Source organism: Geotrypetes seraphini, chromosome 11 (genome assembly GCF_902459505.1).
Source record: "Geotrypetes seraphini chromosome 11, aGeoSer1.1, whole genome shotgun sequence".
Taxonomy (NCBI): domain Eukaryota; kingdom Metazoa; phylum Chordata; class Amphibia; order Gymnophiona; family Dermophiidae; genus Geotrypetes; species Geotrypetes seraphini.
The window spans coordinates 20,803,148-20,827,820 of record NC_047094.1 but is presented as its reverse complement, the minus strand read 5'-3'; the positions used below and the strand labels follow the sequence as shown (position 1 = coordinate 20,827,820).

The 24,673-nt window shown below is 43.1% G+C and overlaps 1 protein-coding gene across 4 annotated transcripts in view; it reads left to right on the top strand.

Annotated features, from left to right (window-relative positions):
* Positions 1–24,673, top strand: part of UNKL (unk like zinc finger) — a 154,178-nt gene that overhangs the window by 87,309 nt on the left and 42,196 nt on the right. For all 4 annotated transcript variants that reach the window (XM_033963272.1, XM_033963271.1, XM_033963273.1 and 1 more), the window contains 2 exons: positions 1,187–1,249; positions 11,812–11,989. In XM_033963272.1, the coding sequence (XP_033819163.1) occupies positions 1,187–1,249; positions 11,812–11,989 (241 nt within the window). The remainder of the gene's footprint in view (positions 1–1,186; positions 1,250–11,811; positions 11,990–24,673) is intronic.

Genomic DNA, 24,673 nt, shown 5'->3' with positions numbered 1-24,673 from the left:
ATACCTTCAAAGGCTTTGTTAAAATTTAAATGCAATACATGTAACGCTCTCCCTCTATCCAGTTTTCTAGTCACCCAGTCAAAGAAATTGTCTGACCAGATCTGTCTCGAGTGAATCCATGTTGCCTTGGGTTCTGTAATCCACTGGATTCCAGAAATGTCGCTATTCTCTGTTTTTAAAGTGTTTCCATTAATTTACTTACTACAGGCCAGTAAAGTCAGACTTTCTGGCCTGTAGTAAGTAAATTAATGGAAACGATTTTTTTTTTCCCACTTCTTTATTCATTTTTTCATCTTACAACAAGTGTACAATATTACATCACTTGAAATTCTTTCCTATTATTATTTCCAATACATATATTAAACCCCTCCCGCACCCTCCCTTTCCACAATTATTGTAAATCATACATATCATACATGTAATATGTTCAAAATATTGATTAAACCAATAATATAGCAATATATCCCCCCTTTCCCATTATTACAATTATACTTTTAGTGTAAAAAGGTGTCTAATCATTACAATATGTTATCAATGGCCCCCAAATTTTTTAAAAATTATTATAATTCCCTTTTTGTATGGCAATTGTTCTTCCATTTTGTATATAGGGCATAACGAATTCCACCAGAAACACTTAAAAACAGAGAATAATGACATTTCTAGAATCCAGTGGATTACAGAATCTGAGGCACCAAGTCCACCAAGTGCCCTCAGTCACTGTTCCTTACTTCCACTTTTCTGGAGAGGGACCACATCCTCCCTTTTCCAGTCCTCTGGTACCACTCCCGACTCTAGAGAAGCATTGAAATGGTCAGCCAGCAGAACCACCAGAACTTCCCTAAGTTTTTCGGATATACACTATCTAGCCCCATCGCTTTGTCCTCCTTTTATTGGCTAACTCCTTTGTTCATTTTCATAAAATATAAATAAAGATACAACCCCCCCCCCCAATCCTCTGAAATTAGATCAGGATCTACTCTATTTGTGTTTTGTCACTTGAAAATGTTTTCATTTCTTACCTATTAAGAAAATCCCCATTAATGAGAGGAGTTTTAGAGATCAGGTTTCGCCTTCCATTTCATGTTTTGTGAGAAACTCTTATTTGCATCCTTTAGTTGGTCCAAGAATATGGTTTCAATTCCGCTTGTTTGCTGCTCAGAATAATTTTCCTTTCGTTTTTTTACAGGCAAAACACAAGTGCCTGACAGCAGAGAATAATCTGAAGATAAATGAACATGAGAATAAACAGGTACTTTAAAGTGGAAAAGAATTGTGACGGGTTCAGGGAAGGGGAGGTTTCTAAACATGTATTTCTTATAAGGATGGTTAGCAATCATTCTGCCTGATATTCAGCAATATTCGTTTTGGTTCCTGCACAACATAGGAGCTCACACAGCTTGCTAAGCTGTTCACCACATCGTTATTTCCAGTTGTTATCCATAAGGTTTCCCTAAACATAGAAACATAGAAATAGACGGCAGATAAGGGCTACGGCCCATCTAGTCTGCCCACCCTAATGTCCCTCCCCTACCTTTGCCCTGTGAATAGATCCCATGTGCCGATCCCATTTGGCCTTAAAATCAGGCACGCTGCTGGCCTCAATCACCTGTAGTGGAAGATTATTCCAGCGATCAACCACTCTTTCAGTGAAAAAGGATTTCCTGGTGTCACCTCGCAGTTTCCTGCCTCTGATTTTCCACGGATGCCCTCTTGTTGTCGTGGGACCCTTGAAAAAGAAGATATCTTCCTCCGCCTCGATGCGGCCCGTAAGATACTTGAACGTCTCGATCATGTCCCCCCTCTCTCTGCGCTCCTCGAGCGAGTATAGCTGTAATTTGTCAAGCCGTTCTTCGTATGGAAGATCCTTGAGTCCCGAGACCATCCGGGTGGCCATTCTCTGCACCGACTCCAGTCTCAGCACATCTGCGGCCTCCAGAACTCTTGGACCCCGGAGGAAGGAGTGTTTCTTAAAAACACGGACCGTGTCGGGTCAAGGTTCACCAACCTTTGTGGATACAAAGGCCCAGATTCTCAAAAAGTGCGTCCCGATTTTAGGCAGCTGTAGGCGTCTTACAGCTGTCTAATCAGCCAATCGGGATGCACGTTTAAAAAAAAAAATGCTCCCCAGGCAGGCCTGAAGGCACCTCCGGGAGCCTAGGGAGACCCGCAAGACGCCTAAGCTCGCCTAAGGGCCTTAGGCGAACCTAGGTGGCCCTACGCGTCTCCCTAGTAGAGGAAGAAACCTTAAAAATGTAGGCCAGCAAAATGCTGGTCTACATTGTAAGTAGACGCAGCTGCTATACTTATCGCGGCAAGGGATCTCTCTGCCGCTATAAGTATAGCGGGCCGCGGCCTGTCCGATCGGATGCCCTCCCACCCCGACACTACCGATGCTGGCAGGAGAGTGCCCAATCCCTCCTGCCCGAAGACAGCGCACCCCCCTCCTGCCCGAAGACGGCGCACCCCACCCCCCTCCTGCCCGAAGACTGCACACCACCCCCCGGCGCTAACAACCCCCAAACTAACCTGTTCTTCAGGCCAGACGGTTCTTTCCCGTCTAGCCGGTAAGCCCGCCTCGTCGAAATGAGGCGGGCTCGCCCCTTCCCGGCCCATCCCGCCGAAGCCTAAGGCCTGATTGGCCCAGGCTCTAGAAGCCTGGACCAATCAGGCCTTAGGCATAGCGGGTCCGCCCATCCCCACTTGGCCAATCAGACCTTAGATTTAGTGGGGATGGGCGGACCCGCTATGCCTAAGGTCTGATTGGTCCAGGCTTCTAGAGCCTGGGCCAATCAGGCCTTAGGCTTCGGCGGGATGGGCCGGGAAGGGGCGAGCCCGCCTCATTTCGACGAGGCGGGCTTACCGGCTAGACGGGAAAGAACCGTCTGGCCCGAAGAACAGGTTAGTGTGGGGGTTGTTAGCGCCGGGGGGTGGTGTGCAGTCTTCGGGCAGGAGGGGGGGGGTGCGCCGTCTTCGGGCAGGAGGGGGGTGCGCTGTCTTCGGGCAGGAGGGATTGGGCACTCTCCTGCCAGCATCGGTAGCGCCGGGGGGGTGGTGTTCAGTCTTCGGGCAGGAGGGGGGGGATGTGCCGTCTTCGGGCAGGAGGGGGGGTGCCGTCTTCGGGCAGGAGGGATTGGACACTCTCCTGCCAGCATCAGTAGTGTCGGGGGGGGGGGGGCGGTCGGTAGTGTCGGGGGGGGGCGGTCGGTCGGTAGTGTCGGGGGGGGGGGGCATCCGATCGGACAGGCCGCGGCCCGCTATACTTATAGCGGCAGAGAGATTCCTTGCCGCGATAAGTGTAGCGGGCCGTGTCTAATCTAACCCGATTCTCTAACCCGCGTCTGTAACATGGACGCCGGTTACAGAATCGGGGTTTAGTTTAGGCCGATTCTGAATAGGACGCCTCTCCCGGGCGTCCTATACAGAATCAGGGCCTCGCCTTCAATATAGGCGGCCTGCCTGGGGGAGCATTTTGTTTTTTTTAAAAACGTGCATCCCGATTGGCTGATTAGACAGCTGTAGGACGCCTACAGCTGCCTAAAATCGGGACGCACTTTTAGAGAATCTGGGCCCAACTGTTTTATAATTACGTTTATGATTATATCTATGTTTGTTCATTAAAGACTTGGCATCTTGTACACCATTCCTGCAGTTTTTTTTATTTTGTTCTTCGACTTGATATATCACTGCAGTTCTGTTGTCTTTTTCGCTTGTGCTTGCAATATTTAACCAGCCAGGAACAGCTAAGTTGGATAAACGCTAATATTCAGCGTAAAATGGCTTCTGAACATTAGCATTTAGCGGATATCCAACTATTTCGCGTGACTTAGCCAGCTGTCCATGAATTTAAAAGTGCTAGCCAGCTACATTTAGTGGCCAAATTGGGCTGCTTAAAGAGCTAGTCTGTCCTTGGCCGCTATAAAGTTAGCCAGCCAGCCAGCACTTAATATCGCCTTAGCCTGCTGAGTTTTTAGTGGCCAAAAATAAACAAAATATTCAGTGCTGGTCACCGGAAACAGCCTGGCCTGATCACTGGGAGTCAGCCTGGCTAACCTTGCGGAATTCATGTATCTTTCAAGATGATACAAGGTCTGACAAGTTTACAAACTTGCCTCCGTGCGCTTTCGTTGGCAGCATTGTACAAACAGCTCTGTAAGGTTTCGTAACCTTGGTAAAAGCGGATAGCATAGCTGTTTTTTTAACAATAGTTTGGACAAATTCCTGGAGGAAAAGTCCATAATCTGTTTTTAAGACATGGGGGAAGCCTCTGCTTGCCCTGGATCAGTAGCATGGAATGTTGCTATTCTTTGGGTTTTGGCCAGGTACTAGTGACCTGGATTGGCACCATGAGAACGGGCTGCTGGGCTCGATGGACCATTGGTCTGACCCAGTAAGGCTATTCTTATGTTCTTATGTATATCAGTGTCTCACAGCTGTGTTCGTGTTGACGTGTGACAGTGTCTTACTGAGTGGCGTTCATTATTGTTATCTGTTTTTGTTCCATCGCAAGAACGTCGGAGCTTGAAATAGAGCAATGAACAAGCATTAAATTTCTTGTTAAAGTTGGCAAGAGCGGAAGTAAAATTGGGGACATGTTTGCCCAAGTTTATGGGGATAATGCCATGAAGAAAACGGCACTCTGCAAATAGATTAAACTTTTTCTGAGGGGAGAGAAAGCATCACTGATGAAGAAAGAGCAGGGTGGCCAGTAACAAGCAGAACTGTCAAAAAACATTGCAAAAATTTGTCGAATTGGGTGTCAAAATTATCGGCTGACTGAGAAGCATAGCAGACCAAGTAAACGTCGATAGAGCAACAGTTAGGAAAGCTAGCAGATTACTGCATCCATGACATCCTGTTTGTCTTGTCTATTTAGATTGTAAGCTCTTTAGAGCAGGGACTGTCTGTGCTCTGTACAGCGCTGCGTACATCTGGTAACGCTATAGTAACAGTAATAGTAGTAGTCTTAAGTGAAAATCTTGGCATGAGAGAGACTTAAGCAAAAATGGTCCCAAAGGAATTCACCAATGAACCAAAGCAAAGGAGAGTAAAAGTTTGCCAAGACCTTTTGGAGAGGCAAGACAGTGTTTGGCGCCGTATTATTGCTAGTGATGAAACATGGGCGTACCAATACAACCCTGAAACTAAGCGTCAAAGTGCACAGTGGAAGTCGGCCAATTCTCCACGACCATAAAAATTCTGCCAGTCCAAATCAAGAGTCAAAATGATGTTGCTAACCTTTTTTTGATATCAGAGGGATAGTTCGTTATGAGTTTGTACTAACTGGATAAAGAGTTCACCAAGTTTACTATTTGAAAGTGCTGAAAAGGCTGTGTGAGAGAGACAAAACGACTCATTACTTTTGCATCATGACAATGCACCAGCTCACATGGCACTGTCTATGAGGGAGTTTTTAGCTAGAAAACAAATAACTGTATTGGAACATCTGATCTGGCCCCCAATGATTTATTTATTTTTTTTTTTCCTTTACATGAAGATAAAGGAAATATTGAAAGGAAAACATTTTGAATGACATTCATGACATCAAGAGTAATACAATGACAGCTCTGGTGGGCATTCCAGAAAGAGTTCCAAAATTGCTTTGAAGGGTGGAATAGGCTCTGCATAACTTCCCAAGGGGAGTACTTTGAAGGTGACCATAGTAATATTCAGCAATGAGGTATGTTAACACTTTTTCTAGGATGAGATTGCAAACTTAATTGTTAGACCTCATATAGCTTATGCTAATAAAAAACTGAAAAATAAGTTTATTTTTCTGTAGTTTATCTAGGGTGGCTTAGGTAAAACTTTAGTGCAAATGCAAGCACAGTTTCTACTGCTGGATATAGAAAGTTGACCAGCAAACATAGCCCTAGAGGAGGGAGCCAGTCAGATACATGATGCCTGTAAAGTAGATGCCCCATCTAAAAAGACACTGTCTTATATTAATTTTGGGTCCCAAAAACTCACTAGGTCTTATTTTTGGGGTAGGTCTTCTTTTTTCATGTACAGTTATCTCTCCCTTCCTCTCCTCCACCCCAATTCTTCCTCTTTCCTTTCTCCCCCCCTTGTGCAGCATCTTTCCTCCTCTCTCACCCATCCCCTTGTGCCTTCCCTTCCTCCCATCTCATCCCATTTCTTGTGCTGCAGAATCCTTGTAAAGCTTCAATCCCTCTCTTCCTCCCATCCCCCCCCCCCGTGCAGCATCTTTCTATCTCCCCCCCCTTGCGCAGCCGAACCCCCGCTGACAATTCCATCTCTCCCTCCCATTAGAACGCCGCCGACCGTGAGACTGATATACCGTGCAAATGGCATCGTTGGCAAAAATCTAATCGGGCTGCTTCACAGCCTTCTCTTCTCCCTCCCGGGACGTCATCAGCAATGCGGCACAAGGAGCACCCAGGAGGGAGAAAAGAAGGCCGCAAAGCAGCCTGATTAAATTTTTACCGATGTTGCCGTTTGCAAGGTATATCAATCTCGCGGTCGGCGGCGTTCTAATGGAAGGGAGAGATGGCAGTGTCAGTAGGGGGCAGTGGGGGAGGGCAGGAAATGCTGCTGGTGGTGACTAGGGCTTATTTTTGGGGTAAGGCTTATATTAAGACCTACCCTGAAAATCATGCTAGGGCTTATTTTCAGGGCAGGTTTTATTTTCGGGGGAACACGGTAGTTAACAACCTCTTATTTCAGTTAAGAGATTGAGTTCATGCCAACGTTTCTGGAGAGGGCACGAGAAAGGGGCTGATGAATGATCCCATGTCTTTTCCCTTTGGAATAAGTTAAATTTGTAATGTGCAAACTTCTGATGTACCAGTGAGGAAAGAGACTGGAAACAACATGTGAAGACCTTGCTCTTGGGCGTGCTAGGATCGACAGATTTAAAAGAGAAGAGTTGCAGAGAGCTACAAATGGTCGAGTGTTCTGGCTGCCTCATGAGACCCTGATTTGAAGAGAAATGTAGGAGGTGAGGATAAAAGCATAGGGGAATTAACTGCAGCGAGCTGTGTATCTCCTGAGAGAGACACTGCATTCACTACATGCACTCACTGTAAAGCAGACAAGTCAGACTCTGGCCCGCGGGCCAAATCTGGCCTGCGGTGTCATAAAATTTGCCCCCCCCCCCCAGACAATTAGCAATTTGCACTGAAGCTGGCTTGCCGGAGCTACTGCTGGGAGTTGTGGTCGCACGCTATCATGAGAGAGTTGACGCTGGAGTGATTACGGGCAGATTGGCGGCCAGCTTTCGATCCTGCGGTGAGTGGCAGACATTTTTATTACCCATCAGCGTCGCATCAGCTGGTCGAGCCAGAAAGGTGAAGAGTGAGAAGACAATGGGGCTGGGGCTGGGGCCGCTGCTGGGATTTGTGGTCGCACATTAAGAGGAGTGAGTCGACGCTGGAGTGAGTTGGGCCTATACCCTGCAGTAAGCGCTGGGTAGATTGGTGGCCAACTTTAGATCCTTGCTGAAGGGAACAGTGCCTGCCCTAAATCGGTTAGCTACAAGGTTTTCTTAAAAACCATTCATAGGTAAAGACAAATCAAATTATTTCATTGACTTGAATTCCATTTTAAGGAATTTGTTGAGGCTCACCATTATTGCCTATCTTAACACTGGGCTTTAAACTGAATTCTTTTGGCTTCAACCCATTTATATTTGCAGATGATATTATGTTTTAGAAATCTTTTAAAGGTGATAATGCCCAAGTGACCAATAGAATTAGCAATGGATTAACAATAATGGAGAACTGGGCATGTCAAATTAAACTAAAATTTAATAGGGGAAAAAAAATTATGGTGATAGTTAGCAATTTTAGTCAACTAACTAATAAGGAACTTATTAAAGGTATTCCCTACAAATCGGAAAATTAATTAAAAATCCTAGGAGTCATCTTTTGAACATCAAGTGAAACAGGTGTCAAATAGGGTGTTCAAAGTTCTCTGAAAATTGAGAAGAATTAAATCATATTTTGACTGACTCTGCTGTCTTTCAATTAATAGTACAATCCTTGATATTAACACACTTGGATTATTGTAATTTGATATACAACTTTTACAAAATACAGCAGCAAGATTGGACTGCCCAATAACATGATCTGAATAATGACCAGACAACAAAAGGTAGAAAAAAATCATTTTATTTTCTGTCTTGCAATTACAATATGTCAGATTTGAAATGTGTATCCTGCCAGAGCCGGTGTTGTAACCCTATACTTCTACTAAGACTTAGGGCCTCTTCTACTAAAACTGCTAGTGGTTTTAGTGCGGGGAGCTGCACTGAATGACCCGTGCTGCTCCAGATGCTCATAAGAGCTCTATGAGCGTCAGGAGCAGCGCGGGCCATTCAGCGTGGTTCCCTGTGCTAAAACTGCTAGTATGGTTTTGTAGAAGAGGGGGGATAAGGGATACTTGTATTAAGGTGCGCATTTAGCGCGCACTAATCCCCTCTTATGAAACTGCGATAGCAGTTTCTAGCGCGGGATGCCACGCTGAATGGCACGCGCTGCTCCCGACGCTCATAGGAATTCAATGAGCGTCGGGAGCAGCGCAGGCCATTCTGCGCGGCTCCCTGCACTAGAAACTGCCATCGCTGTTTTGTAAAAGGAGGCCTAAGTATCTTAATAAAAAATTTGGCCCATGACTTGGCCTAAGTTTTAGATTTCGGCCCCTTATGTGATTGAGTTTAACGCCCCTGCTGTAAAATGATGATGTCGTGTACAGACCTGTTCATACCTTCATTTATCCCTCTCCTTTTTACATACTGTGGTTCAGCCAGTGGTTGTGTGAAGAACGTTGGCCAATGTATGGTAAAGACTGTCTTTATTGTTTTCAAATTGTAACTACAATGATCAGCAGGGCTATACCAAACCTTAGTTTCTGACTCCTCTATTTTTCTGTCATCTGACTCCAGCTCCGATGTATTGGGCTTTAAAGTTTAATATCTATATCTACATATCTTTGTTCTGGATCTAAAGAACTGGTGAATATAATTTTAGATCCAGGATAAAGATGTATACCGAGCTATAGCTATCTAATGATACATTTACAGCATTATAATGTTAAAATTTTATTTTGGAGCTGGGGCCAGTATATTTTTTATCAACATTTTTGACTCCATACTCTGGTGATCAGAGACAAAAAAAACACGGAGACTTTGGAAATCAGAGAATAAATAATAAGAACATAAGCTTTGCCATACTGGGACAGTCTAAAGGGCCACCAAGCTCAGTATTCTATTTCCAGTGGTGGCTAATCCAGGTTACAAATACCTGGCAAGATCGTGGAAGAGTAAAACAGATGTTATGCGTGGATAACTAAAATAGTGAAGGAAGCGATAGGCAATAAGAAAAATTCATTCAGGAAATGGAAAAAGGACAAAACTGAGGGGAGCTGGAAAGAGCACAGGAAGTATCAAAAAGAATGTCGCCGAGTGGTTAGAAAAGCCAAAAGAGAGTATGAAGAGAGGCTAGCCAGGGAAGCACGAAATTTCAAACCGTTCTTTAGATATCTTAAAGGGAAGCAACCGGTTAGGGAGGAGGTGGGACCGCTGGACGACGGAGACAGGAAGGGAGTGGTGAAGGAGGAGAAAGAAGTGGCAGAAAGACTTAACATGTTCTTTTCGTTTGTATTCACAAACGAAGACACATCCAACATATCGGAACCTGAGCAATTCTTCAATGGAAATCAAGAGAAAAATTGACATCCATGGAAGTGAGCCTTGAAGATGTACGCAGGCAGATAGAAAAACTAAAAACTGACAAATCCCCGGGTCTGGACGGAATCCATCCAAGGGTTTTGAAGGAATTAAAGGAGGAGATAGTGGAACTACTGCAGCAAATTTGCAATCTATCCCTGAAAACAGGCATGATCCCGGAGGATTGGAAGATAGCCAACGTTACACCCATCTTTAAAAAGGGATCAAGAGGTGACCGGGAAACTACAGACCCGGTGAGTCTGACCTCGGTTCCGGGGAAAATGGCGGAAGCACTGGGGGATATAAATCTTTTAGGTATATATTGTTATGGAATTATCAAGTGATAATGTAATATGTTGTGTTCATATTTTAATGTACACTTGATGTATATGTTAAAATGAATAAAGATTTGGAAAAAAAAAGAAAAAATCGATGAACATTTTGAAAGAAACTAACTTCTGATAACCAGCCAACATGGTTTCTGCAAGGGGAGATCATGCCTAACGAACTTATTTCACTTCTTCGAAGGAATTAACAAACGGATCGACAAAGGAGACCCCATAGACATCATATATCTAGATTTCCAAAAAGCCTTTGCCGTCAAGAGTGCGATCTCTAGGAGGGTAGTTAGGGAGGGTTAATAGAGTGGGCAGACTCGATGGGCTATGGCCCTTTTCTGCCGTCATTTTCTATGTTTTAAGGTGCCCCATGAACACCTACTCCGGAAACTGAAGAACCATGGGGTGGAAGGAGACGTACATAGATGGATCAGAAACTGGTTGGCGGGTAGGAAACAGAGGGTAGGAGTGAAGGGCCACTACTTGGACTGGAGGAGGGTCAGGGCTCGGTGCTTGGGCCGCTGCTATTTAATATATTCATAAATGATCTAGAAACGAACGAAGTGCGAAATAATAAAATTTGCAGACAACACCAAACTATTTAGTGGAGCTCAGACTAAAGAGGACTGCAAAGAATTGCAAAGGGACTTGAACAAACTAGGGGAATGGGCGACGAGATGGCAGATAAAGTTCAACGTTGAGAAATGTAAAGTATTACATGTTGGAAACAGAAACCCGAGGTACAACTATACGATGGGAGGGATGTTATTAAATGAGAGTACCCGAGAAAGGGACTTGGGGGTAATGGTGGACATGACAATGAAGCCGACGCACAGTGCGCAGCGGCCGCTAAGAAGGCAAACAGAATGCTAGGCATAATCAAGAAGGGTATTACAACCAGAACAAAAGAAGTTATCCTGCCATTGTATCGGGCAATGGTGCGTCCGCATCTGGAGTACTGCGTCCAATATTGGTCGCCGAACCTTAAGAAGGACATGGCGTTACTCGAGAGGGTTCAGAGGAGAGTTTCGCGTCTGATAAAGGGGATGAAAAACCTTTCAAACGTTGAGAGATTGGAGAAACTGGGTCTCTTTTCCCTGGAGAAGAGGAGACTTAGAGGGGATATGATAGAGACTTACAAGATCATGAAGGGCATAGAGAGAGTAGAGAGGGACAGATTCTTCAAACTTTCAACAAATAAAAGAACAAGAGGGCATTCAGAAAAGTTGAAAGGGGACAGATTCAAAACGAATGCTAGGAAGTTCTTCTTTACCCAACGAGTGGTGGACACCTGGAATGCGCTTCCAGAGGGCGTAATAGGGCAGAGGACAGTACAGGGGTTTAAGAAAGGATTGGACAATTTCCTGCTGGAAAAGGGGATAGAGGGGTATAAATAGAGGATTACTGCACAGGTCCTGGACCTGTTGGGCCGCCGCGTGAGCGGACTGCTGGGCACGATGGACCTCAGGTCTGACCCAGCGGAGGCATTGCTTATGTTCTTATCCTAGAAATAAGCAGTAGATTTTCCCAAGTCATCTTAATAATAACTTATGTACTTTTCATTAGGAAATTACCCAGACCCCCCCCCCCCTTTTTTTTTTTTGTTAACCCTGCTGTGCTAACTGATATCCTAATCATAGATCTTTGTGATATTATAATATTGGAGTGGTGAATAAGGAGACTATTAAATGCTCGGGTACACTTCCTGTTTGAATGCTTACTATTCATAATTTCATGTGATTTGTATGATTGTGTGTTTCTTTCTTATGGATATTTTCTTTTAAACAGAGCCACCTCAGTGTTTTTTCAGCGGCTAATCCACTGGCTTCAAGTATAACATCCAGTATAACTTCTAGCCTGGCATCCAGTATAGGATCTGATAGTTCATCTCCTACAGCACTATCGAGCATTAATGCCAAAACTCTCCCGTTCTACCCTGCTAGCAACACAGTTGAATCTGTAATAGGTAAGCACTCTTAATGATCCATTCAGTTTTAAAATGTTCATCTAAAACCTGGCTCGACAAATCCCAGTGCCGGGTTGTCATGGCTCCTAGAAATTGCACTCTGATGTCTGGGATTTCGTATCCCCAAATGTTTTCTTATTTTGTCGATCTGCTTCACAAGCTGCATCTCCCAGTTCTTCACTGCAGTTCGGGCTCTATAAGCTTGAGCCACAAGGTACAGGAAGTTTGGGAAGTATCATGGTTTCAAGTCTTGCGAGACTTCTGAACTTCTGCACCTTGGTCTTAAATTTGTAGAAAGCAGAATCATGGTGCAAAGCTGGGAAGTGCAATATAGAGAGTGACACAGGGACAAATTTATCCCTTTCACTACCCCATTCCTGTAAGCTCTGCCTTAACACTTATGATTTAAAGTGTTTGAAGCATATTCAGATGAGGACAAAGCTTGCAGGGATAGGAAAAGAACTCTCCAGGATGAGAAGATGAGTTCCCGTGGGGACGGGGAAAAATTTTTCCCTGTGTCATTCTCTAGCGCAGTAGAAGTGGAATCGCAAGAACATTCTTTTCCTGAGAGTGACCCTTATGTAAGAGCAAGAGAGACGAGGTGAAGGTTTAGGGGGAAAGGGGGTATGAGCAACAGAGACTGGTAGAAACCCAGGCTATGGTGATCATGTGAAACAGAGGCAATTGGAAAGGAAGACTGCTAGCTTTTGCCAGTGATTTTCAGAGACATTTAAGGAACTGATTTACAAGTTAATTTGTCCACTAGGAAAAGAGGGTTAGTAAATCAGTTAATGTTACATATACACAGGAGTCTGTACATTAGGTGATCAATCAATTCTTGCAAACCTCTTGCAGAAGGGTATCAATCACATCTTTCAGCAGCTTCTCCTTCACCAGTGGAGTATAGCTCCCTCTTTAGTATTTCCTTCTACAAGCAAACTAAGATTGTTTATTGAAAGCTTCTGTTTATTGAATGCTTCTATACCACTATTAATGACTTGGGGAGTCAATTCAGAACAGTTTATATGAACTTCTGTAAAGGTGTTACAATACATATTTGAGGCTACTCTGGCCTGGGAGAGAATGCAGACTCTGTGCAGGCAGACGGTAGCTTGCAGGGCAACCCCCATTTGTACCTGATGTGTCAGCCTGCTTTGTGCTACTTTGAGGCTTGGGATCCGTTCCCCTGGGAGCCTGCTCACCTTCTGATTTATTAGAGGCTTGAGTGCAGGCTGTGGGGCCCCTGTGTGAATCCCTTTGTATTTCTAGGAGCTGATCTGATTGGCAGCCCAAAGATTTCCAGATTTGGACTGTTCCACAAGGATTCGAGGCAGAAAATTATCTCTCCTTCCGTCAGGCTGAAGACAGAGTTGACACAGGCAGCAGCAGCATTGTGAATACAGCCCATTATTCCCTATGGGCAAAATTAGGGGGGAGGGGTCTGAAAAAGTTGAATTTAGTTGTTTCTGTGGCCAGAGATAGGGTCCCTTACCCACAAAACCCTTTCTCTGAGGTTTTTCTAACTTTCAAGGAAGATCCCATGGTCTGTTTTTGGCATGAATTGCTGATGGCAGCCATCTTGGATTTCAAATGATCTTTTATTTGAAAGCTTCCATCTGCCTCAGAACCCTTAGATTTGGTTCAAAATCGATTGGGATGGACTCCTCAGGCTGTTCTACCCCTATATCATGCCAGTTTTGCACTGGATGGTTGGCCGAGGAGCATCTGTGTACCGCTTGCTATGGCACATGTGAGGGAGGGTTAGGAGCCTTGGGCTTAGCCTTCTCGGAGCCTTCTAGAGCTGGGGAACCGCAGGGGGGGGGCCCAGTGGTAGGGAGAAAATCCCTCCCAGAGTCCACAAATAGCGAAGGCATGAAATGCAAGTGTGTGGACACTGCGAAGCCCAAGAGAAACCAGTCTGAGGTCTTGGGACCTCCTGTCTTGCGGGCAGGCTCATCTGTCCCTCCCTAGACATCTGGCACTGCTTTGGTACGTTACCTAATGTACAGACTCCTGTGTATAAGTAACAGAATGAAAGGTTCTTACCTGGACAGTCTTGCTTCTGTTAATATACACAGGACGCCCTGTGCATTCTGCAATTCTCCTGCTTTGTTTGGAGAGCTCTATGGTCCAGAACTGGAGTTGTTCTCCTGTCAGTTGGATAAACATGTATGTTTAACTTACCAATAAAGTACTGAGTTATTGAGGTTTGGAGTTCCTTATGTGTTACTGCTAATTGCACACAGCAGATTGATGCATTGATACATCTATGTTGCAAGTTCATGCTAGTAATTGTTTTTTTCATGAGTTACAGAGCAGAACAAAAATGTATATTATTTCCATGGAAATTCCCCATACTGCTCTTTCTCTTTTCTCCTGTTACAATGGAGCTTGATTGCTTTGGTACAAACTGAAGAGGGAGCTATACTCCACTGGTGAAGGAGGAGAAGTTGAAAGATGTGATTGACTCCCTTCTGCAAGTGGTTTGTAAGCATGGATTGATCACCTAATGTGCGGACTCTTCTGTAAATTAACAGAAACAAGATTTTCTAGGTAAGAACCTAATCTTTCATTCTAAAAAAGCTACTGCTGATCTGGTAAAGTATTCTTGTCCTTCCTCCCCTCTTTGAAACCCCTTCCCCCCAAAAAAAATAAAAATAAAAAATTCCCTGCAGATATTGTTGGAAGGAGAAGCAAGAGAGTTTTTGAGCTTGTTCCTAACTTTAATACAAATTTATTGAGGCCTGGTGTAAAAAATATTCTTCACTCAATATTCATGTATGGTAGAGATGGCAATGGGTCACCCAGATGCATGTGAAAACAGCATTGAAAGTACACAGAAATATAGTGTAACACTAGAATTTTGTAGCTGCTTGTTTGGAACATTATGTTTTATGTCTTCAGCATTTGTTAAGCACTTTATCAATATCCATTTAAGCAAATGATTAAACAGTTGTATATACCGTATTTCCCTGCATATAGGCCACCCCTCTGCATAGGACGCACCCATGTATAGGCCGCAGAAAAGGGCTGCCTATGTTTAAAAACCGGAAGATAAACCGCCCCATGGTATTAGCCGTGGCTTATCTTCTGGTACCTCCCCTGCCTTTGTCAATTTTCAGAGACATTTAAGGAACTGATTTACAAGTTAATTTGTCCACTAGGAAAAGAGGGTTAGTAAATCAGTTAATGTTACATATACACAGGAGTCAGTACATTAGGTGATCAATCCATTCTTGCAAACCTCTTGCAGAAGGGTATCAATCACATCTTTCAGCAGCTCCCACCCCCAGTACCTTTTCAGGAGCCCCCTGGACGGCGAATCTCCGGTGGTGCAGGGCAGCCGCAATCTCTCTGTCCGTGGCCTATATATGGGGAAATACGGTATTATGATTGGAGCCATTCTGTAAATGTATTCCAACAGTGTATATAACTTCACAATTATCTCTTAATGTCTGTATAAATAAGCATTTTCCAAGCCTAACCATCCCCATGCACACTTGGCATCAACTTTTCAAAGCCCAGGAAAGTAATGTTCGAATAATAAACTCTAACTGAAAAGGAGAGGGTTTGAGTTCAAAGGAATTGCCCAGCTCCTTTGTAAATATATAATCGCCTTTTATTATTTTATTTTACTTTTACAATAGAGGCTGACTGAATTTTGGGTTTGGTGTTGGTATTGAAATCAGTACGCTGCCATATTTCAATTTCAGTTGAAAATACCCATGCATTTTCAGCTGAAACTGAAATTTAACCCTTTATCCCCATAGCGCCTCCCTCCCCTTCCCCACCATGGAACAGGAACAGGCTTTACCCACAGGGTAAACAGGGTCAGCTAAAGCCCTTTCCCTCTCTCCTTGAATCTATCTCAAGAGTCCTTGGTGAGGCAGCCGTTTTGATGGCAGAGACTGCATGCGAAGTGACTGGTGATCACATCTTCCTCAGTTACACCACTAAATTACCAAACTACCCCTAAGACACGCCTGTAAGTCTTTTTCCAGGTTTATCTGAGAGCTACCTCTGTTCAAGGGAAGGGAAAGTGAGGAGGGGGTTGCAAGTTGGTCCTGTTTAGAGATAGGACTGGCTTCAGTTTCAGCCAAAACTGAGCAGTGATTTTCAGTCACAGGTTTGATTTTAGCTGAAATAAAAAAAAAAAAGAAAGAAAACCAGAAAAGAGCAGTTTCAGTTGACCTCTGCTTTACAATTTGAAATGCCTTGCAAATCAGTTTGATACAATTTAAAATTAGACTAATATTTAGTTTGTTTTGTGTAGCCTTATGATTATGTGTAAGTGTTCAAAGGTACTTGAAAACTATTGTACCGCAAATACCTGGTTTTCACAAATTTAGAATGGTGGTTCACTGGTACCAAATAAGTGTTTTATTGTTCCAGGTCATTGTGCTTACTCCAATATAGCCTTGAATAACCAGAATATATTTTTGCTGGTTTAGAAATTGTGATATGGAGGGGCATTTTTAATATGATGTCCAAAAATCCATTAGAGAAAATGGTTGTTTTCACACCAGAAAAATATCCAACATTTTGTTTCGAAAATCTATTTATTGGGATTTATTTGCCCGCCTTTTATGAAGAGATTCACCCAAGACCATGTACAGCAGGTATAATTCAACATAAAACTTATAATTTTGTTAACAGCATAACAGTAGTAAAAAAATCAGATATAAACATAAATACAACGAATGTGGTAAAGTTAAAATCAGTAAATTGACACTTTATAATAGGACTACCATGAAGCAGTTTTCAAAAATATACTTAACTGCTCTGAAATGAATAAGAGAAATTGATACTAAAAGGGAATGAAGCATCTAATAAGCACAAATCAGAACATTCAAATAACATATATAGATATGATGCTAATGCTTTTCTATAATACAACTTATAGCATGCATATACCATGTTTCCTCGAAAATAAGACCTATCCTGAAAATAAGCCCTAGCGTGATTTTCAGGGCAGGTCTTAATATAAGTCCAACCCCTGAAAATAAGCCCTAGTTGCTGGCAGCAGTGCTCCCCCCTCCTCCCCCGCACACACCCCGCCAACCCTCCCATCTCTCCCTCCCATTCAAACCCTGACCGCGAGACCAAAATACCTGATAACAAACGGCAGCGTTGGCAACACAGGCTGCATCGCGGCCTGCCCTTCTCACGTCTGGCCGTTCGGTGCCGCGTTGCTGATGACATCATCAGTGATGCAGCAGAGGAATACCCAGACGTGAGAAGGGCAGACCACGATGCAGCCTGTGCTGCTGTTTGTTTCCAGGTATTTTGGGTTGGGGTTTGGATGGGAGGGAGAGATGAAAGGGTCAGCAGGGGGTGGGGAGTGTGCAGCAGCGTGGGGGGGATGGGAGGGATAGAAAGATGCTGCACGGGGATGGGAGTTAGGGAAGGATAGAAGCTTCAAGGGTTCTGCACAAGGGATTGGAGGGAGGGATAGAAGCTGCAAGGGTTCTGCTGCACAGGTGGATGAGAGGGAGGAAGGGATAGAAAGGTACTGCACAAGGGGATGGGTGAGAGGTAGAGAGTTGCACGGGGACAGAAATCTCACCCATCCCCGCCCGTCCCCACCAGGATCCTCTCCAACCCCACCCGTCCCCGCAAGGAATTACCTCCATTCCTGCCCGTCCCCATGAAAAGCAGCAATTACTTCTGACAGGATCATCAATTCCACAGTTTCTTTTGTGTTTGCGCTGCTGTTTTCCTTGTGGAATCTCTTTGGTGGAATCCTTTTTTTGTTTTCTGTTCAGGTAATTAACTTATAAACCCCCTCTTTTACTAAGGCTGACGTGTCCATTATATTATATGGACGAACCCTGCTTCCAAAGCCTTCCATCCCCGTGGGAGTCCCGTTGGCTATAGGGGGGTCCCCGTGGGAGTCTCATGGGCCAGAGGGGGGTCCTCGTGGGAGTCCCATGGGTTAGGAGGGGATTCCCGCGATTCCCGTTCCCGTGCAGACCTCTAGTGAGAGGGGAGGAAAGATCCTGCACATGTGGGGGAGAGAAAGGAAATAGGAAGAATTGGGGTGGAGGAGAGAAAGGGAGAGATCTACCCGAAAATAAGACCTAGGGCCTCTTTTGGGCCCCAAATTAATATAAGACAGTGTCTTATTTTCGGGGAAACATGGTATTAGATGGGGCAAGATGGGTGGTACAGAGTGCATTGGGATAAACAGGAGGTTAAACTGAAGGCAAGTTGTGTGGCAAGCTAGTTCTGGTGCAGAATGAGTGTATAGTCAGTCACCCTATGTATTGAAGAGTTGGGTGAAAAGCCAGGCTTTCACCTGCTTCCTGAATTAAAGAGAGTCTGGGAGTAAATTCCTCTCTGAGAACACTACCCGGACCCTTGTCCATGCTCTCGTAGCCTTGTGCTTAGATTACTGCAGTCTACTCCTAACTGGTATCCTGCAGTGTTGCCTCTCCCCCTTGCAATCTGTGCAAAACTCTGCTACACGACTCATTTTCTACCAGCCTCGCTATGCTCATGTCACCCTTCTCCTTAAGTCACTTCACTGGCTCCCTATCTGCCATCGCATACAGTTCAAGATCTTATTGCTGACCTACAAGTGTTCATTCTGCTGCCCCTCAATATCTCTGCTCGCTTCATTCTCCTTATACACCTCCCAGAGAACTCCGCTCCTCAGATAAGTCACTCTTAGCATTACCCTTCTCCTCCTCTGCCAATTTCAGACTTTGTTCCTTTCATCTAGCTGCCCCCTATGCCTGGAATAAATTACCTGAGTTTGTCCGTCAAGCCCCTTCCCTTGTTTAAGAGCAGACTGAAAACCCACCTTTTTGATATAGCTTTCAGTCCTTAACCCTATTCCTCTGCCCTCCAATCCAGCCAGCTGATTAACTGTTCCCCTTAAGTTTATCCATGACATCCTATTTGTCTGTCTTGTCTGTTTAGATTGTAAGCTCTTTTGAGCAGGGACTATCTTCTTTGTGAGTCTGTATAGTGCTGCATGTGTCTGATAGCTCTATAGAAATAATTCATAGTAGTAGTAGTAGTGTAAAGAGTTTCAGTCTTTGGGAAGCAGAGCTGAAATTGTGATGTCACAATGCCTCATTCCACCAATAAGAGCCAACCTCCTCAGTGATGTCACAATGGCTTCATTGTTCTGTACTCCCCTTTGCCCTCCAACCCAGCCAGCAGATTAACCATTCCCCTTAACTATCCATGCCATCGTGTTTGTCTGTCTTGCCTGTTTAGATTGTAAGCTCTTTCGAGCAGGGACTGTTTTCTTATTCTTTGTGACTCTGTGCAGCGCTGTGTGTGTCTGGTAGCGCTATAGAAATAATTAATAGTAGTAGTTGTGGTAATGGTAATGGAGAAGTGCTCTTGAAACCTAAGTGGGGAAATATGGAGCATGGCTCATGGAATTCTTTCCAACTCCTCTGCTTTGTGGGTGTGTCTCTGACTTATGTTTGTTCATTTGATACCCTGCTTAATGCAATAGGTCAAAGGTGGCTTACAAAATTAATATCTCATAGAAAAGAATGCCAATAATAAGATAATACATTCAAACAGATAAAACACTCATACAATTAAAAACAGTATTCAAATAAATAATTAAAACACAATTAAAAGTAAAACATAGTTTCAGTCTACCCTGAAACATGAAAGGCTTTCTAAAAAAAATGCATTTTCAAAAGTGATTTAAACTTTAAAAAACACTGCTCTGCCCAAATAAAAGATGGAAGATTATTCCAAAAGAAAGGAGAGAAAAACAAAAAAAAAAGTTGAAGGTCGTGTAGATTCATAATGAGCCAATCTTGGAGTCGGACGAACAAGTCTGTTAGAATCAAGAGACTGCAAAGAACAAAAAGGTGGGTGTGAAAAAGAAATGCTTGTCAATTTGACATCGAAACTGAACTGGAAGCCAAATCAACTGTATCGATAATGGAGTAGTGTGATCATAAAGTTTTACTTTACTTAGAAATCACACTGCTGAATTCTGAAGAGTTTGAAGATGACGTAAATATGAAGAAATTCAACTATACACAGAATTACAATACTGTAATCATTTCTGGATATAACAAATGCATGAATAAAGGTATGTTGTTCTTGGAAATCTAAAATAGAACTGATGGATCTAATTCTACGTAACCAATAAATACTCCTTTTTAAGTACCTGGGACATTTGAAAATCAAAAGAAAGCGCTGAATCAAAAAACTTCTCTTATATAACGAAATGAATTTACAGGTTGTAAATCCATTCCAAACAGCTGTACACTAAGCTTTGGAGGAGATGACAATCCTGTAATCCAACAATCAGGGGAGGGGCAGTTTGAATGGAGTGGTACCAAAACCCTCTTGGTTTGGAAAGAAGAAAATTATAAGATATATTGAACTAAACTAAACCTTAAGTTTATATACCGCATTATCTCCACGGATGTGGAGCTCGGCACTGTTAGATGATACTGTAGATAGTTGAAAGGATAGATTTTACAGTATTAACCAAAGGGCGCCCCAGTCCCACAGAAATAGATATGGCCCTGTGTGTGCCAGAAATATGGATCAGGATCAAATAAAAGAACATCGAAATAGCCTTACTGGGTCAGACCAATGGTCCATCAAGCCCAGTAGTCTGTTCTCTAGGTGGCCAATCCAAGTCCCTAGTACCTGGCCAAAACCCAAAGAGTAGCAACATTCCAGCATCTCAAAGAATAGCAAGGTTCCGGAACCCCAATGATAGCAACATTCCAGAGCTGAGATTGTGATGTCATAATGCCTCATTCCACAGTGCCTCAGAGCCAACCTCATCAGTGATGTCACAATGGCTTTATTGCCCTATACTTGGTTCACATAAGATCATAAGAATAGCCTTACTGGGTCAGACTAATGGTCCAACAAGCCCAGTAGCCCATTCTCCCAGTGGCCAATTCAAGTCCTTAGTACCTGGCCAAAACCCAAGGTGTAGCAATATTCCATGCTACTGATATACAGGGCAAGCAGTGTATATTATACTATATTTCACTGTTCTTCAACGATCGGTCCGCAGAAAATTTCTGCCGGTCTGTGGAGGGCCGGCGAGATTGACCCGGTTAATTTTCCTGTCGGGCATCTCTTCTCCTTTCCTTTCCAGGGCTGGCATTAGGATCGGCTGCGGTACTGCTACAAGAGACAGCAAAAAGAAACACAGAAGCCGCGGGACTTTTCCTCTTGCCTGCATCGCTATAGGCTCTGCCGATCCTGATCCCGCCCCCCCTCTGAAGTGACTTCCTGTGTTTGAGGGGCAGGATTGAGACCGGCAGAGCTTGTAGCAAATAACAATGCAGGCAAGAGTCCCGCGGCTGCTGTCTTCGTTCTAGCCGTCTGATTTAGCAGGACCACAATTGAAGGCAGGGCTGATAGCAGTCAAGTTCGGGAGAGACATCCCTAAGCTGAACTGCAGTGGCTCCCCTGCCACTGCAGTTCAGCGCTTGTCTGAGGCAAGTACCAGCGAGCAAGGGAGGCAGACAGCAGCATTATTGGGCTTAACTCTGCATGAAGAACAAGCCTTTCAAGTTGCTTCCAGACTTCTGGGCAAGGGAACTGTAAGTAAACTGATGCGAGTTAAGAACCAGGCTGCTTCCGATTTAGTGTCAGTTATGGTGAGACCAGCCATTGTGACACTGGAGTCACTCTGGGACCAGCAGCCAAGAGAGGGAATAAGAGATGCTGGATTCCCACATGTTGTGGGTAGGGGATGGTAGACCGGGGTGGATGGGGGGATTGGTGTGACAGAAGGGAGATGGAGGATCCCAACAGTTCTTATGAAATAGCCAATATTAATTCCAAACTTGACCAGATTCATCAGTGGCTGGAAATAAATAGACTTGTTCTAAATATTGATAAAACAAATGTCTTACTATTCCCATGGAAAGATACTTTTACTCTCATTAACCCAATTACTATTAGAGGTATTCCTCTGAAACTTATTCATAAGATCAGGATTCTCGGAGTAATTTTTGACGAAAAATTAACTTATCATGATCATATTAGTCATGTTGTGAAATCTACTTTTTATAGTCTCCGCCAAATACGTTCAATGAAAAAATTTCTTTGGCCAAAATCCCTGAATATTTTGATACATTCCTTAGTAATTTCAAAGATAGACTATTGTAATGCCTTATTTAAAGGAATCTTTGCAATAGCACAACACACACTTTTCACAAGGGACTCAAATCAATAGCTTATTCTTCCAAAGATAGCAAACCTACTACTATCTTGGTATACCCTCATGCATACATATTCATATAACGTTCTTAAGGATCCTCAGCGGCACCACTTAGGGCTCAATTCAATCTCATTGCCCTAAGCTTTACGTGTCAAATCTTCATCGGGTCCAATCTTAGCTTAGTTATATCGTTTTTAAATGTCATTTTTTACTTTTGTTAAAGTTTTTATGTTAAATTCTATTTTTCAAAAAGCAATACTTAGCTTCTTTAACTTGTGGTCTCTGGCCCAGGGATTGTCATACCGACATGTTTCGCTATATATTAGCTTTATCAAGGAACTTCCCCTAGAGAACAACAAAAGTATATATTAAATAGTATACGTTATTATAGCCTTCTAAGTGCCCCAAGTATATATAAAAGAGGCACGAAAACAGCGGTTCGTTTTTTACCAGATATTCAATCGCCAGCAACCCGACCACTCTACCTATAGAGTAGAGTGGTCGGGTTGCTGGCGATTGAATATCTGGTAAAAAACGAACCGCTGTTTTCGTGCCTCTTTTATATATACTTGGGGCACTTAGAAGGCTATAATAACGTATACTATTTAATATATACTTTTGTTGTTCTCTAGGGGAAGTTCCTTGATAAAGCTAATATATAGCGAAACATGTCGGTATGACAATCCCTGGGCCAGAGACCACAAGTTAAAGAAGCTAAGTATTGCTTTTTGAAAAATAGAATTTAACATAAAAACTTTAACAAAAGTAAAAAATGACATTTAAAAACGATATAACTAAGCTAAGATTGGACCCGATGAAGATTTGACACGTAAAGCTTAGGGCAATGAGATTGAATTGAGCCCTAAGTGGTGCCGCTGAGGATCCTTAAGAACGTTATATGAATATGTATGCATGAGGGTATACCAAGATAGTAGTAGGTTTGCTATCTTTGGAAGAATAAGTTATTTAAAGGAATAGCACAAAAGGAAATTAAGGGCCTGCAGATTATCCAAAATACCTCGATTAAACTTATTGAAAACGCTAAGAAATTTGACCACGTTACACCGTTGCTCGAGAAAGCTCATTGGTTGCCAGTTTCATATCGAATAATGTATAAATTGAATTTGCTCACTTTTAAATCAATAATTTTTAAGACTCCGGCTTTTATTTATAAATTTTTAATTCCCTATAAAACTTCAAGAGTTTTACGGTCAACTGATCAACATTTATTAGTTGTTCCATCGTTAAAAGTTATAGGTACAAGACAACATTCTATTTTTTCAGTTACGGCTCCTCTAGCCTGGAACGCCTTGCCAATTTATTTAAGAGAAGAAAGAATTTTAGATAAATTTAAGAGCAACCTTAAAGGATTTCTTTTTAAAGATGCTTTTAGCGATTAATTGATTTTTTTACATTTTATATTGAATCTTTTTTCAGTCCATTTCAAATTTCCGTACCTCTCCCTATTGTTTTTATCCTTAAATGTTTCTTTTATATTGAATTGTATTTCTTTCCATTACCTTACCTACTGTTGTCACGTATGTTTATTTTTATATTGTAATGTTTAGTCATGTTAAGTATTTCAGACTATTTTGATTTGTTTTAATTGTTATAAATATGTAATTTTACCCGAAATCTGTAATTGATATTGTACATCGCCTAGAACCTTGAATAGGCGATTAATCAAATCTTATAATAAACTTGGAACTTGGAAACTAGGATACCCTTGGTGGAGGATAATTATTGGAACTAGGTGGGAGTTGGAAGAATAGGGACAGAAAGACAGATGCTGGACCTTGCAGGGGGCAGAGAGACATGGAAAATGCTGAACAGGAGGAGGGTGGAGTATGAAGAAAGAAGTAAGATGTTGGACATGGGTAGAGGGAGTTGGGAGACAGAGGGGATATGCTGGACATGGTGAAGGGGGAAATAGGGAGACAAGGAGAAGATGCTGAATAAGGAATGGAGGGAGTAGGGTGATGGAAGGTATCTGCTGGATTAAGATGGGGAAAAGAGGGGAGGTACTGGAATACGTTCAACATAAAATCATAACTGAGGCGTGCAGATGAGATCAGATGGTTTGCAGGGACTGAGCTTGTGAAGATGGGGCGGAAATGTGTTTTTTTATTTCAGTCTTAGTAGTTTGCCGGTCCACAAAATAATTCTTTTATTTCTGCCGGTCCACGGGTGTAAAAAGGTTGAAAAACACTGCTATATTTGATCTTATGCCGTGAGTGTTGGTATTTTTGTAGCTTAGTGAGGGAACTTAAAGTGGAATTTGGTGAGTAGAATGTTGTAATGCAGTTGAATTGTTGGTTCAGTCATGAGCTGATAATGAACGTGACTTTTGCACATGGGACTGTGCAAGTCTTTATCTGCAATCTTGTGTAGTTTTTCCACTGCTGTCTGATAGTATATAGAGCAGCTAGTAGCAGGTCTGAACAGTGGCGGAGTGAGGCTGAGAGGCGCTCCTTCCCCACCTCCTCCTGCTCTGTGCGTGCTGCTTC